Source organism: Lygodium microphyllum, chromosome 10 (genome assembly GCF_053477565.2).
Source record: "Lygodium microphyllum isolate KBCC chromosome 10, Lygodium_microphyllum_v1.1.10, whole genome shotgun sequence".
Lineage (NCBI taxonomy): Eukaryota > Viridiplantae > Streptophyta > Polypodiopsida > Schizaeales > Lygodiaceae > Lygodium > Lygodium microphyllum.
In genome coordinates, this window is record NC_141144.1 from 79,857,074 (window position 1) to 79,871,291 (window position 14,218).

Below are 14,218 nucleotides of genomic sequence, written 5' to 3' on the forward strand. Positions count from 1 at the left end.
AGAATTATATAAAGAGGAAATATAAAATTTAGAGAGAAAAGAACAAAATTTAAAGAGAGAGAGAGAGAGAGAGAGAGAGAGAGAGAGAGGAAGGGAAACGAGAGGAGCGAGATAGAGAAGGAAAAAAGAGAGATCTCTTTCTTCCCCTTTTTAAATCAAAAGTTTCTCTCTCTCTCTCTTTTAGTTATATTAAGCTTTTTAAGTTAAACTTTCCTTTGTTAAAAATATAATAATTTAAAGTATTTTAATAATTATTTATTTTGATTAAATATTTTTTAATTTAAAGATTTTTTGACAGTTTTTCTCATACTTTGAGAGAGAGAGAGAGAGAGGATAAAATTTAAGAGAGAGAAAAAAGAAAAGAGAGAGAGTGATGAAAAAAATTTAAAGAGAGAGAGAGAGAAAGAGAGGAGAGAGGGGGGAGAAGAAAAGGGGTGAGAAAGAGAGAGAGTTAGAAATAGAGGAAAAAAAGAAGAAAGAAAGAGGAGAAATGGATTGCCGAACGATAGCACGGCCTTGCAGCTTCGCAAAATAACCTAACATTAGCTAGTACAAACTGAATAATAAATAATAAATAGAGAATATACAAATATTATCAAACCAAATAATAAACAATAAAAAATAAATAGTGAAAACGAAGAGGAGTCTGGAGCATCTCGTCCACCGGAAGCAAAGCACAGGAACCAATAAGCTCGGGCCATGGGAAGGCCTTCCCTTGAAATATCAGTGGAGAGACGAGAGCCTTTACACAAGCACGCATAATACGCTTGCTTTGTCTCCCGCCATGGTTTCTTCTTCGACGTCGCCTTCTTCCGATTCCCCGCAGCAGCAGCTCGCGCGGGCTTGCATCGCAAAGGAGTGGTCGAAGGCCATCAAAATCCTCACAACTTTACTCTCTCAGCAGCCCGATTCTGTCGACCTGCTATGGTACGGTTGTCATTCTTCTTCAAGCTTCACTGGTAGCTTTCGTTTTTGTCTTCAAGTTTAGTGTTCGTTTTGCCTTTCAAGTTTAATGGTACAATCTTGTATTTTGTCTCTGAGATACTGCAATTCATACTGTGTAAAAGTTCTCCTACTATAGTATGGTTGCCATTCTTCTTTAAGCTTCACTCTAACAGCTTTCGTTTTCCTTTTTTAAGTTTGCTGCTCATTTGCCTTTTAGTTTAATTTGTGAAGTGCCACCCGCCTCAGCCTTTGAGACACTGAAAGAAATCATAATACGTAAAATATCAATTCAAGCTCTTCAGCAATGGAATGGCACAGCTGTGGGTTATAATTTATCCATTTCTTGATGGACTATCCCAATGATAGGTGGAATCACCTCTTCGATGCTACATTATTGGAAGATGCTTAATTTTCGAGTAGCAATGTTGCAAAGTACAGAACACCTCATACTTTGGACTCAATTGTCAGTAGTTTTTCCACTTTGTCATTCATCACGGATCATATCACCTAGAAGAGAGAAGTAGGATTATAGCAGCTACTCTAGGGCTTGTCACGAACAAAACTATTGTGAAACCAAAACGAATTATACTATTTTGAAGGGACTATCGTCACTTGGTTTTGGATGCTGATCCATAGGAACCCAAACACAAAAGTCAGGGTTTTTTAGATCATGATCAAGTGAACGATGAACTTAATTATTTCATAGTTGGCAATAGTTGTATATTATGTCAAATCTTGATGAAAATTTTGTAAAGTGACTATGGTCTTGATACTCTTGGACTCTCCTACTAGGGGGGCTAGAGCAAAGCTCCATGATCCTTTGGTTTGGATGGTCATGCTATCATGTGGCTATAGGTTCACTGAAGGAAAACCATAGGAAAGACTATCTATATAAAGAATTCAACTATATACATATAAGATAATATTTGTCAATGCCTTGTGAAGTTATAAGCAATATGGACACATGGTAGGGAATCTTTATAGGGCAGTCTAGGAATAGAACATACTCTAAAATAGTCTGAGTATTCAATATTAAGTTCTAATGACTTAATGAGAACCTTGGGTGGATCTAAATATATGCAAGGACTTGTCTTGAGTGAGATAAGCTGTCCAAGCCTAAAAATATGAAAAAGTGATGCGTTTATAGAAAGGTAGCATTTACGACTATTGTAGGAAGACTTTCACAAATCTACCTATGCTAGCTTGTTGATTAAGTTTGTGCATTTCATTTTGAGTACGTGGATGGCCCTATTTGGAGTTCATATAACAAAGTTATGGCTGAAACAAGTTGTAGCTAGGATCAGGGCCTGTATAAAAACAAAAACGGGAAAAGCAAAAAGCAAGGCAAGGAAGGCAAATGCAAGCTTTTTATTTAGCAAGGATAGAGATAGTATGAAGCAGAGATGCAAGGGAGAAACCATTTTGAAGCTAATGTGTGATGGATATTAGGTTATGGAATTATGGTTCAAGTTTCATGATGAAATATGTCCCTAAATCAATAAAAACTATAAATACAAATTACATGCATATTCATCTTCATATATATATATATATATATATATATATATATATATATATATATATATATATATATTTTCTCTCTCTCTCTCTCTCTCTCTCTTGCCGAATTCTCATAGCTAGAGACCCGGTGTCTTCTTGGCCACACTCGCAAAATTCCTTGATATCTTTGGTGAATTTGACGTGAAAGACCGACATAAGAGTTTTGTAGGATGGGAGATTTATAGGTCCTTTGGATGATATAAGGAAGTTATTGTAGACTTCCACTATGTATTTGTAGTAGCAACAGAGCTACAACCTTTCACAAAGCATGAATCTATTGTAACCCAAGCATTGTAGGATATGGAAAGCTAGATTAAATTGTTTGATAGTCAGAATGTTTCCAACTACTTGAAGATCTATGTAGAGAAGATGGTTTCTTTGGGATTCCTTTGTTAGCCTGCTCTTATTCAGTCTCAGTCTGTCATCTCCTGGTTGTGAGCTCCTGTCAGAGTCTGACAGGAGACAGAGGAGCTCTGTCAGTGTGTTTTTAGGCTGCTTTAGTCAGCATGCAGCCTTGGCATTTTATAGCCCAGATCTGGGCTGTTTTTGGGCTGACTGTCCATTATTTTGGGCAGTCGGACCAGTTCTGGTCAGTTGGACCAGTTCTGGTCAGTCGGACCAGATCTGGCTATAGTCCAGATCTGGCCAGGTCGGCCAGTTTAGCTGGTCGGCCAGTTTTCTGGCTGGGGGCTATTTATAGCAGCCCCCCGAGTCAGTCCAGCATCTATTCGCTGCAGGTACAGCACTGCTTCCTCCGTCTCCGTCTCCGGCATTGGTGCTGCCTCTGCTTCCAGTCTGTCCTGGTTCCCTCACTGACGCTCCGGGCTGCGTGCAGGGACTGTTCTGTCCATTCCAGTGTATTCAGCATTCATCTCAGTCAGTGCAGACTTTCTTCCTTCATTCTTTGCTTCCTCTCTCCTCTCCTCTGTGTTCGTGTTCTTCTTTCGCTGCGCACTCTCACATGGTATTATCGCTTGATTGAGAGCACGGAGGACGAGAGAAATACCTTACTGCTGCTGCCCACAGTTCCACAACAGCCAGGCGATTGCTTCAGGCAGCTGCCAACAGGTCCATCCCAGCCAGGCGACTGCATCAGGAGGCTGTACAGCTTGCGTTTGCTGTACACAGGGGCTGCCACATCATCCAGTGACGCAGCAACCCTGCGTTTGCTGCCAGGCGACCTCCTCTGCTGCAGGGCGACCTTCCTACAGCCTGCGTTTTGCTGTTTTGCAGGTCGCTTCTACCCCCGGCTGCTCCTCTCCTGCAGGCGACCTCTGTCTGGGCTTGTTCCCGGTGTTTGGTGGTTGGTGACCACATTGCTGGTCCTATTTCGTCAGCAGCACAACTTTCTTTGGTATTTTGCAGATTGGAAGATGTCTTACCAGTTTTCAGGCTTTGAAGACTCAGAGGATGAGCTTCTTTCTCATCATTCCTCTGAGCGGAGGCGGGACTATCGTGAAGTTCGACATCGGGAAGACCCTCCTCGCACTCGTCCTTCTTCAGTCCATGCATCTCAGAGGGTTCCCTCTACTGCGAAGGTTTCTTCCGTGAAGACTGCATCAGATGTGCGGATGCCTTCCTTGATTCCCTCTATACAGGTGCCGATTCTCCCTTCCTTTCCGAAGGAAGACAAGTTGGATGGTTCCAACTACTCCCTATGGTCATGCAAGGTGGCTTGCATCCTTGATACCTTTGACCTTTGGGATCTTGTTTCTTTGCCCATCGACCGACCCCCCGTGGATTCGTCCGATGGCACCTCTATGGACCGTGCAGCCTTATGGGATAGGCTCAACTCCCGAGCCCGTTCCTTTCTTTTTATGAGTCTCCATGATTCTGTTCTTGTCCATGTTCACAGGTTAAAGACCGCGGCGGAAGTATGGACAAAGCTTGCGTCTTTGTATCAGCACAAGACATTTGCCCACAAGATTTCCCTGGAGAAGAAGTTGCGGATGCTCAGTCTTGATGGTTCTTCTTCCATGAAGGAGCACATCACGAAGATGGAGGATATGCGAGGCGAGCTTGCCTCTCTTGGTCGTCTGATATCGTCTGAGGATATGGCGATGATTCTGTTGACTCAGCTGCCATCACCCCGTTATGATGTCTTCTACACCAGCCTCATCACTTCGAGGACCCGTGAGACTCTCCTTTGGGAGGAGCTTTCCCCGCTTGTCTTGGAGCATGACGAGCGACTCAAAGAGGTGGGAGCCAGTGGCTCCACCAAGGCATTTACGGCTGGCACAGGTAGCGGCAAGAAGAAGAAACAAAAGAAGGAGAAGGCCAAGGACAAGAAGGAGGAGGACAAGAAGGATGCGAAGGAGAATAAGCCCAAGTGTCCTCATTGTGGGAAGGGCACTCATCCCGGGGAGAAGTGTTGGCAGAAGTATCCTCATTTGAAGCCTAAGGAGAAGGACTCGAAGGCGGCCCCAACCACAATAGAATCTGCGTTTGTGCATCTCTTTGTTGAGGAAGACACTGCCCTTGCTTCTACCACACAGGAGAAGCCTTGGCTCGTCGACAGTGGAGCATCTTCACATATGACCTTCCGATAGGATTGGCTTCAGGATCTTCGTTCCAGAGGGGGTACAGTCACCATTGGTGACAATTCTACAGTTCCTGTTCGCGGAGTGGGGACTTTACCTATGTTTTCTGACAGGCGGTCTTCCTCCGCCAAAGTTCTCTATGTCCCTGATCTGGGTTTTAACCTATTATCTGTGCATGGTCTTACTCAGTTGGGTACCCGGGTCATTTTTACTCAGGATGCAGTCACAGTGGAGGATGCTTCTACAGGTGCTGCTCTTTGGACAGGTACACAGGAGGGTGGGCTTTATACGCTCACAGCCTTGGCTGCGCGGACTTCCCATGAGCTTGGGCTGCTTTGGCATGCTCGGTATGGTCATTTGAACCTTGATTCACTTCGCCAGGCTTCTAGGAGGAAGATGGTGGAGGCACTTCCTGCTTTCCCTCCTCTTCACACTTTGTGCCCTAGCTGCTTGAGGGGCAAGCAGCACCGGCAGTCTCACCCGCAGGTTGCTTCTAGGCGGGCTACTTCTCCGCTTGAGTTGGTTCATATCGACCTTTGCGGACCTATGGGCACGGCCTCCCTTGGAAAGGCCAAGTATTTGATGCTGATTGTGGACGACTTTAGTCGTTATGTGTGGCCTTATTTTTTGGAGTACAAGAGCGAGGCGTACTCCCGTTTCTGTGAGTGGCAGGTGTTTGTGGAGACCCAAACCACTTCCAAGGTTCGTGGTGTTCGAGCTGATCACGGTGGAGAGTTTACTTCTCATCTTTTCTCTCAGTTTTGCAGGGATCATGGTATTCGGGTGGAGTATTCCCATCCGAACACACCATCAGAGAATGGTGTGGTGGAGCGTGCGAATCGGACCATGCTTGAGATGGCCCGATCTATGCTGGAGCATAGGAGTCTTCCTCATTTCCTTTGGGGTGAGGCGGTGGCAACAGCGGTGTATATCCGCAACCGCTCTCCGACTTCGGCGTTACAGGACATGACTCCGTATGAGGCTTTCTTTGGCAAGAAGCCTTCCGTGTCCCATTTTCGCATCTTTGGGTGCGATGCTTTTGTCCATGTGGACAAGAAGAAGAGGAAGACGAAGTTCGACTCTAAGTCGCGAAAGCTTATCTTCATTGGTTATAGCACGACCACGAATTGATATCGGCTCTATGACCCGACGACACGGACGGTTGAGGTGAGCAGGGATGTGATCTTTGATGAGGCTTCTGCCTCTGAGGATCCGATTGATGGTTCTCTTACCGATGTTTCTTCATCATCGACGGACCTCCCCCCACCCTCTCTCCCTTCACTTCCTTCCAGGATGCCTCTTAGCACCCCCCTAGTTCCTCCTCCCTTGGCTTCCCTTTCCCCCTTGGTGGATGTGCCTTCGTCTTCTACGAGCTCTTCTTCCGCCACTTCGGGATCTTCACCGGATATAGAGTCTTCCTCAGATGCGGAGGATCTACCTTCTCTCGGTGAGGGGGAGTCCCTCTCCGATTTGGGTGCTTTACAGGTTCCGGAGACCCCCCGGTCTCCCTCACAGCTGACGGAGTCTCTTAGGATTCCTTTGTGGTATCGCCGGCTCATGCAGGATTCAGGTGTTACTCACTTTCCTGCTTCTTCTACAGGTCCTCGTCGATCAGCACGTTTACAGGCCCAGCGGGACAGTTCACTCTGTGTGAACTATGCTCTTATGTCACAGATTCTTCAGGATTCTGAGCCTTCCACTGTGGAGGAGGCTCTTGCACAGGATATTTGGAGACAGGCTTTGCAGGCCGAGCTCGACTCCATCGAGCGAAACCATACGTGGGAGCTTGTACCGCATCCCGCGAAACGGAAGGTGATTGGTGTGAAATGGGTCTTTAAGACCAAATATCTTGCAGATGGCTCCTTGGACAAGCATAAAGCTAGGCTTGTTGCCAAGGGTTTTGCCCAACGTGCAGGGTTGGATTACTTTGAGACTTTTGCTCCTACAGCTAGGATGTCCACCATCCGAGTGCTTTTGGCTCTTGCTGCTCACCACCGTTGGCCTGTCTATCAGATGGACGTCAAGTCTGCTTTTTTGAATGGCGTTCTTGAGGAGGAGATTTATGTTTCACAGCCTCCTGGTTTTCTTGTGCAGGGGAAGGAGGATCATGTCTACAGGCTGCGGAAGGCTCTTTATGGCCTAAAGCAGGCTCCTCGTGCTTGGTACCAGCGGATTGACCGCTTCTTTCTACAGAGTGGCTTTGCGCGCTCCGCTTATGATCCCAACCTTTACTTACGGGTTGTGGATTCTCTTTCGGTGTTCCTCATCTTGTATGTGGATGATCTTATCATTACAGGGAGCGACACTCAGCAGGTGGAGCATACACGGTCCATTTTACAGCAGGAGTTTGACATGGCGGATCTAGGGATCCTTCACTTCTTTCTTGGTCTGGAGATCTATTTGATGGCACAGGGCATTTTTATCTCGCAGCACAGGTACATCTCCGAACTTCTTTCGGAGTTTGATATGGCTGATTGTCGGCCTATCTCATGCCCTATGGACCCTGAGTCCAAGCTTTTGATAGCTGGAGTTCCTCTTACCGATCCCACCCGTTACAGGTGCCTTGTCGGCTCTCTTATCTGGCTGCTTCACACTCGGTCGGATATCTCCTTTGTGGTGGCTTTATTGTCTTCCTTTATGCAGACTCCTACCCAGGATCACTGGCAGGCGGCCTTGCGGGTTCTTCGCTATTTGCAGGGGACTCGATCCTTTGGGATCATGTATGGAGATGGGCTTACCCTTTCTGGATGGAGTAATTCTGATTGGGCAGGTGATGTGGATTCTCGACGATCCACTACAGGTTATGCTTTCACCCTTGGCTCTGGTGTTGTCTCTTGGAGCAGCAAGAAGCAGCCTACTGTGGCACTTTCTTCTACAGAGGCTGAGTATCGGGCCCTATGTTCGACCGCTATGGAGGCAGTTTGGCTCCGTCGCTTACTCGCGGAGATTGGCTTTTCCCAGACCGGACCTACAGAGCTGCGCGTGGATAACCAGAGTGCTCTTGCTCTGGCCAAGAACCCGGTGTTTCATGCTCGTACGAAGCACATTGAGGTTCAGTATCACTATGTTCGAGAGCGGATCGTGGATTCGGAGCTGGTGGTGGTCTATTGTCCTACGGCGGCCAATGCAGCTGATCTCTTTACGAAGCCGTTGCCTCAGGCTTCTTTGCTTCATCACATGCGGTTCTTGGGTCTTCAGACTCTCCCAGGAGTTGAGAGGGGGTGTTAGCCTGCTCTTATTCAGTCTCAGTCTGTCATCTCCTGGTTGTGAGCTCCTGTCAGAGTCTGACAGGAGACAGAGGAGCTCTGTCAGTGTGTTTTTAGGCTGCTTTAGTCAGCATGCAGCCTTGGGCATTTTACAGCCCAGATCTGGGCTGTTTTTGGGCTGACTGTCCATTATTTTGGGCAGTCGGACCAGTTCTGGTGAGTTGGACCAGATCTGGCCATAGTCGGCCAGATCTGGCCAGGTCGGCCAGTTTAGCTGGTCGGCCAGTTTTCTGGCTGGGGGCTATTTATAGCAGCCCCCCCAGTCAGTCCAGCATCTATTCGCTGCAGGTACAGCACTGCTTCCTCCATCTCCGTCTCCGGCATTGGTGCTGCCTCTGCTTCCAGTCTGTCCTGGTTCCCTCACTGACGCTCCGGGCTGCGTGCAGGGACTGTTCTGTCCATTCCAGTGTATTCAGCATTCATCTCAGTCAGTGCAGACTTTCTTCCTTCATTCTCTGCTTCCTCTCTCCTCTCCTCTGTGTTCGTGTTCTTCTTTCGCTGCGCACTCTCACATCCTTTGCATAGGGTCAGCTAGTATTTTGTGTGGCTTGCGGTCTATGAGTTGAAACCACATATAAGCGAGATTTATGCAAAAGATGCTGCATGGGAAGAATTTAAGAAAGCATTGAAGAAATAGTTTTTCATTGAAAATACAGATTTGATCACTAGAAGAACTTTCATAGAGTAGTTTATAAAACCCAATAAAGGTCTTGCTGCTCTAGAGTTTTTGTGCGAGTTTGAGCTCGAATTTGACCAATTGGATATTACAGAGAAGCATGCTTTAGAATCTAAAAAGATAGAATTGTTTTTATAGGGTATAGATTGTGCTTTATAACTGAGCTTGAAAGAGCTCCTTGAGAATGAAACCACGGAACAAAGTTTGAAAACATAGTGGCAGGAGGCCAAGGATATTGTCTCTATGCTTGTCAAGAGATTGAGTCAAGCCAGGATGCATATTGGGCCTATGCCCTTGGCCTCTAGCAAGGTCATAGAGTAGTATGTAGAAAAGTAGTCTGTTTCTATAGTTGTTTTTGTAAAGTAGGATATGATGGATGAACTAGTTGAGGGTATGCACAACCTACAGTTAAAGCTTGCAAAGATGGAGGATAAAGGTTCATCCGTTATACGAAGAGCCTTGATTCGGGAAGGCTTTGTAAGACGATGTATTTGGTGTGACAGCACTGAGCATGAGTGTAGGGCTGTGAGATGTACATGGATGCATTGAAAGATAATTTGATTTTCTTTAATAATGGCAAGATTCACCTACATGAGATAGGCCTACCACTCAATCCAAATTTTGGAAAGAGTGGAATGTAGAAGTTGGTTGATGACCATACTGCAGAGAAGAGAAAGACCCCTAGAGCTGAATTGTATAGGTGATCCTGTCAATTCTTTTTTGGTTTATGCGTATTTTGCTAGGTCGTAGAATACAGATGTTATTGTGGAAGAAAAGAGACAGGGATGATGGAAATCTCAAGACGTCTAAGAGGGTTACTAGAGGGAGCGGTAGATGCGACTAGGATCAGCCACCACCTCTTGCTAGGACTATACTTGAGCATACCATGGACGATGTTTCAAAAGAGAAAAAGTAGGAACATACAAAGCTAAAATAGAAACGACCAATGAGCTTATGGTTACACATAACTTTTTTTTTTGCATTTGAATTATTGAAAAAGAAGTATGGTTACAAAGATATAAATTGCAGTCAAAACAATGAGACAACCATTGATTTGAAAAAGGTTCTTGAGGAAAGCATCTTGAATAGCAAAGTGGAATTCACTTTGGGAGAGATTTTTGGCATTGCCAAGAGAGAGTTCCATGAGGAAATTATTGATATTATCAAAAGAGTAGTAGTTTATTGGAGAACTGATACATGCTATGAGGGGCCTTACTAAAGGACATGAATGACAGCCAATTCACTAGGTGTAGTCATCCATTTTTGTCAACAACTCCTCTGAATGTATGCATGAGCCTCAAGGACTATATGTAGGGTAGGAACTTCCTTAGTAAATCACTTAAGCCCCAAGCCTTCTCCCCTCACAACTTGAAATCCGAGAATTAGTTCCTCGTGCACAAAAAAAAAAGTACAAAAGAGAGAAAAAGCAATAAAAGAAAGAAAAAGGAAACAAGCAAAAGAAAGAAAAAAGAAAGACAAGAGCAAGGAAAGAAAAGAATATCAAATAGAAAGTGGGAAAATACACCTCACTTGATGAGTGCCACAATCACTACACAAAGGGATTAAAAGGGAGCTCACCGCCTCTCATAATCCACCCCAAAGTGCTACTATGCACATGGGTTTATGAAATGAAGGTCACTTCTGGTTCTTTGCCAAGGTACAAGGCATGGCTGGTGGTTAAAGGATACAAGCAAGAACATGAAATTGATTTTGATGAAATTTTTTCCTCTATAGTCAAAATGACTACTTTGCGAACCATTTTGGGCTTGGTTGCATCTAAAGATATGGAACTCATACAGATAGATGTAAAAATAGCTTTCTTACATGGTGATCTGCATGAGAAGATCTATATGCAGCAGCCTAAGGGGCTGTGTTGCAAAGGTGAAGGGGAACCAGGATTGTAGGGTGTCTAGGTAGTCCATGATGGTGATGCAGATATTGTAATTGAATTTTTTGATGCTGAAAACAGCATTGTTGATGGTAAAGAACCAATTGTTGTAAAGAACCAATTGTTATGGCTGAAAAAGTAGTGGTTTGCAACAACCCATCAAAGGGAATGTGAAAAATGCGCTATACAGATGAAAAAGAATTAAGAGAGCTGGGTTTTCAATGAGTACCATTATAAAGTAGAACTATGATATTGATACATGGAAAAAGCCCTTGTCTCATATAGGAAGCTTAGGCACTGTTTTTTATAGGATTTATTGGATTCTCAGCAGGGAGTTCCATATGTTTTTAGAGGGTTAATACTATGAATAGAGCTACAAAGTAAAATGTTTTTAGGATAGGTTGATACAAAGTATAAGATTGTGGATAAGATAGTAAAACAAGTTGCATTGCCATTACCTCCGGATAGTGAGGACTCAAGGAGCTGATTTAGTTGGCTTCTCATCAGCCAAATTTGAGGAATCTAAAAAAGATTGGTCTAGATTTATTGTAGATTCTCTCAAAGAGCTGAAAATTGGATGTGATGAGTTTCTTTTACTCGTAGAGAAGCAATTTTTTGAGGAGATGTTGTCTAGGCATAGAAGGGCTTTTGCATTTCAGCCATATGAGATTGGCTACATGGATCTAGGTATTGTTGCACCTATGGTCATTTTTACTATTTCACATGCCATGGAACTTGCGGTTAATTCTAGTGCCAAAGGCTCATTTGCATAAGTTGATTGATCTCCTAAATGAAAAGATCACGATGGGGATTTTGGAGCCTTTTTCAACATCTTACTCAAACAAGTGGTTCACAATGCCCAAGAAAAATGGGACTTTTGAGATTCATTCAGGATATGCAGCTGGTCAATAAAGTGACCATTAGGAATGTAGGAGTAGGTCTTGCTGTTGATGAGTTTGTAGAGGCTTTTGCTTGGAGAGCGATATACTTATTGGAAGATTTATACTCTGGGTATGATTAGTTCCAGTTAGCAATTGAAAGTAGTGATCTTACTATCATGAAGTCACTATCGGGATTAGTGCGTATGTGCACTCTACCACAAGGAGCAAGGGACTCTGCTCCATACTCTTTTAGGTCAAAAGTCAATCTTTGGGATGAATGAGGTTCTAATTGTAGGACATGTGTGGTCTATATGGCAAAAGGCCATCCCCAGTAAAAGTGGATGTTATTGATAGGATGAAAGAGACTTGCTCTTCAGTATTCGAGGTGAGGAGGTTTTTGAAAGCTTGTGTGTTTTATCCTTTTTGGACACATCACTTTGGGCATATGATAGATGTTCTTTATCAGTTATTGTGAAAAGGGTAGAAATTCCAATGGGATAGAATGCACACAAAGGCTATGAGAAAGTTAAAAAATTATTGAAGACTGCACCTACTTTGAGGCAAGTTGATTATACAAGTGGAAGACTTGTTGGTTGGGCTATTGGAAAGGATGATGATGAAGGAAATAGGTATGCAGTTAGATTTGGGTCAAAAGTGCTAAATGAGAGATAGAGGAGGTATCCACAGGTTAAGAGAGAATTGTGGAGAGGAGTTGTGGCTCTGAAATGTGACAAGGAATACTTTATTAGGCTATGGAAAGGAGGATGATGAAGGAAATATGTATGCAGTTAGATTTGGGTCAAAAGTGCTAAATGAGAGATAGAGGAGGTATCCACAAGTTGAGAGAGAATTGTGGGGAGGAGTTGTGTCTTTGAAATGCGACAAAGAATACTTTATTGGAGGACTAATGATTGTGGAGATTGATTGTTTCCTCTTCTGGGGATGATTACAAGTTGTTCTACTCCTAAGATTGCTATATTGAGATGGATTGTCTACATTAAGTCTATGAATCCTAAATTTTGACACATCATAGGAAAGGATGACCTAGTGTTTGATATGTTGTCAAGAGCAAGGTGTTTTGATGAGGAGGATATGATAGTTGATGATAGTGAAGCTGAAATTGCAGTTGCTACACTTGTTCATGATTGTCATGTTTCTTTAGTGGAAACTTTTTCAGAGGAGCTTTATGATGGAGAGTGGTTGCAAATTGGATATTATTTGAGCAAGAAGGGATGGATGGATAGATGATGAATTCAAGAGAACAAGGAGAAAGGCATATGGCTAGTTTTTGAAGAACGTTTTTTTTTGGAAACACTTGAAGCACAAAAGAGGTGCCCACTGCGAGTGGTATGTGACAAGGATATTGAGTCGTAGATCATGCAAGAATTTCATGAGAGCTTATGGGCTGGCTACAGGGGAGTATGGGCTACCTTTGAGAAGATCAAAGAGAAATATTGGTGGAAAGCCATGTATAAGGATGTTATGCAATTTGTAGAGACTTGTATCACGTTAGATATATTCTTCTATGAGACAGAGATGGTTTGCATCTTACGTATCCTCTCTCGATGCATTACAAATGGGTTGTAGATCTAGTGACCGTGCCTAATGGGACTATGGCAGATTAGATATATTGTGCTCGCAAGTGAGGACCTTAGAAATTAGGTTGAAGACTAGGCTTTGAGGACTAAAGCTACAAGTGTTGTATGTAGGTTTCTATTGGAAGATGTGTTTTGCCGTATGGATGTATGGGCAAGGTGTTGACATAGAAGAACTTGATGCTAATGAGGCTAGAGACTTCTTCTCTATATTAGGGATCAAGCTTACACTTATGTTGGCATGTCAAGGTCTTAGTAAAGGCATATAGGGAAAAAAATTGAGAGTGGCCATGATTGCTTCCATATGCATTATGGGCTGATTGCACTACTCATAGTGCTATGACACGGTACATGCCAATAGAGTTAATGTATGGGTAGAAGCCAATGATGCTAACAAAAGAAGTGGCTACCATATGGAATGCGTTGCCATGGGAAGAAGGGATGAGTAGGGAAGAATTACTAGCTCTCAGGATTCTTTAGTTAGAAAGGAGGTCAGAAGACATAGAGCTTGTAATGAAAAGATTGAAGGAAGCCATATTGCGAAATAAAGATAGATTTGAATAAAGGCACAAAGTCAGATCGAGAGCCATAGAAGGAGACTAGGTATTTGTGTATGATAGCAGTTTGGATAATCAGCATAGTACTGTCAAGAAAGTCTCCAAGAGATGATTTGGTCCATATATTGTGATGTGTGCATATGATAATGCTACATATTCTCTTTTTGAGTTGGATGGAACATAGCTGAAAATACCCATTGTAAGTAAAAGAATCAAACTCTTCAAGAGAAGAGAGTCTGACACTTATGAAGAGGAAGAGCAAGAGATTGGAACTACACATGAAAATATTAAAGAAGATGATATTGTTGAT

The 14,218-nt window shown here is 43.6% G+C and overlaps 1 protein-coding gene across 1 annotated transcript in view; it reads left to right on the plus strand.

The window, feature by feature from the left end:
* Nucleotides 1-640: 640 nt before the first annotated feature.
* Nucleotides 641-14,218, plus strand: part of SRFR1 (Tetratricopeptide repeat (TPR)-like superfamily protein) — a 154,997-nt gene continuing 141,419 nt past the window's right edge. The window contains exon 1 of the mRNA XM_087686474.1: nucleotides 641-927. Within this exon, the coding sequence (XP_087542600.1) occupies nucleotides 785-927 (143 nt within the window). The 5' untranslated portion in view covers nucleotides 641-784. The remainder of the gene's footprint in view (nucleotides 928-14,218) is intronic.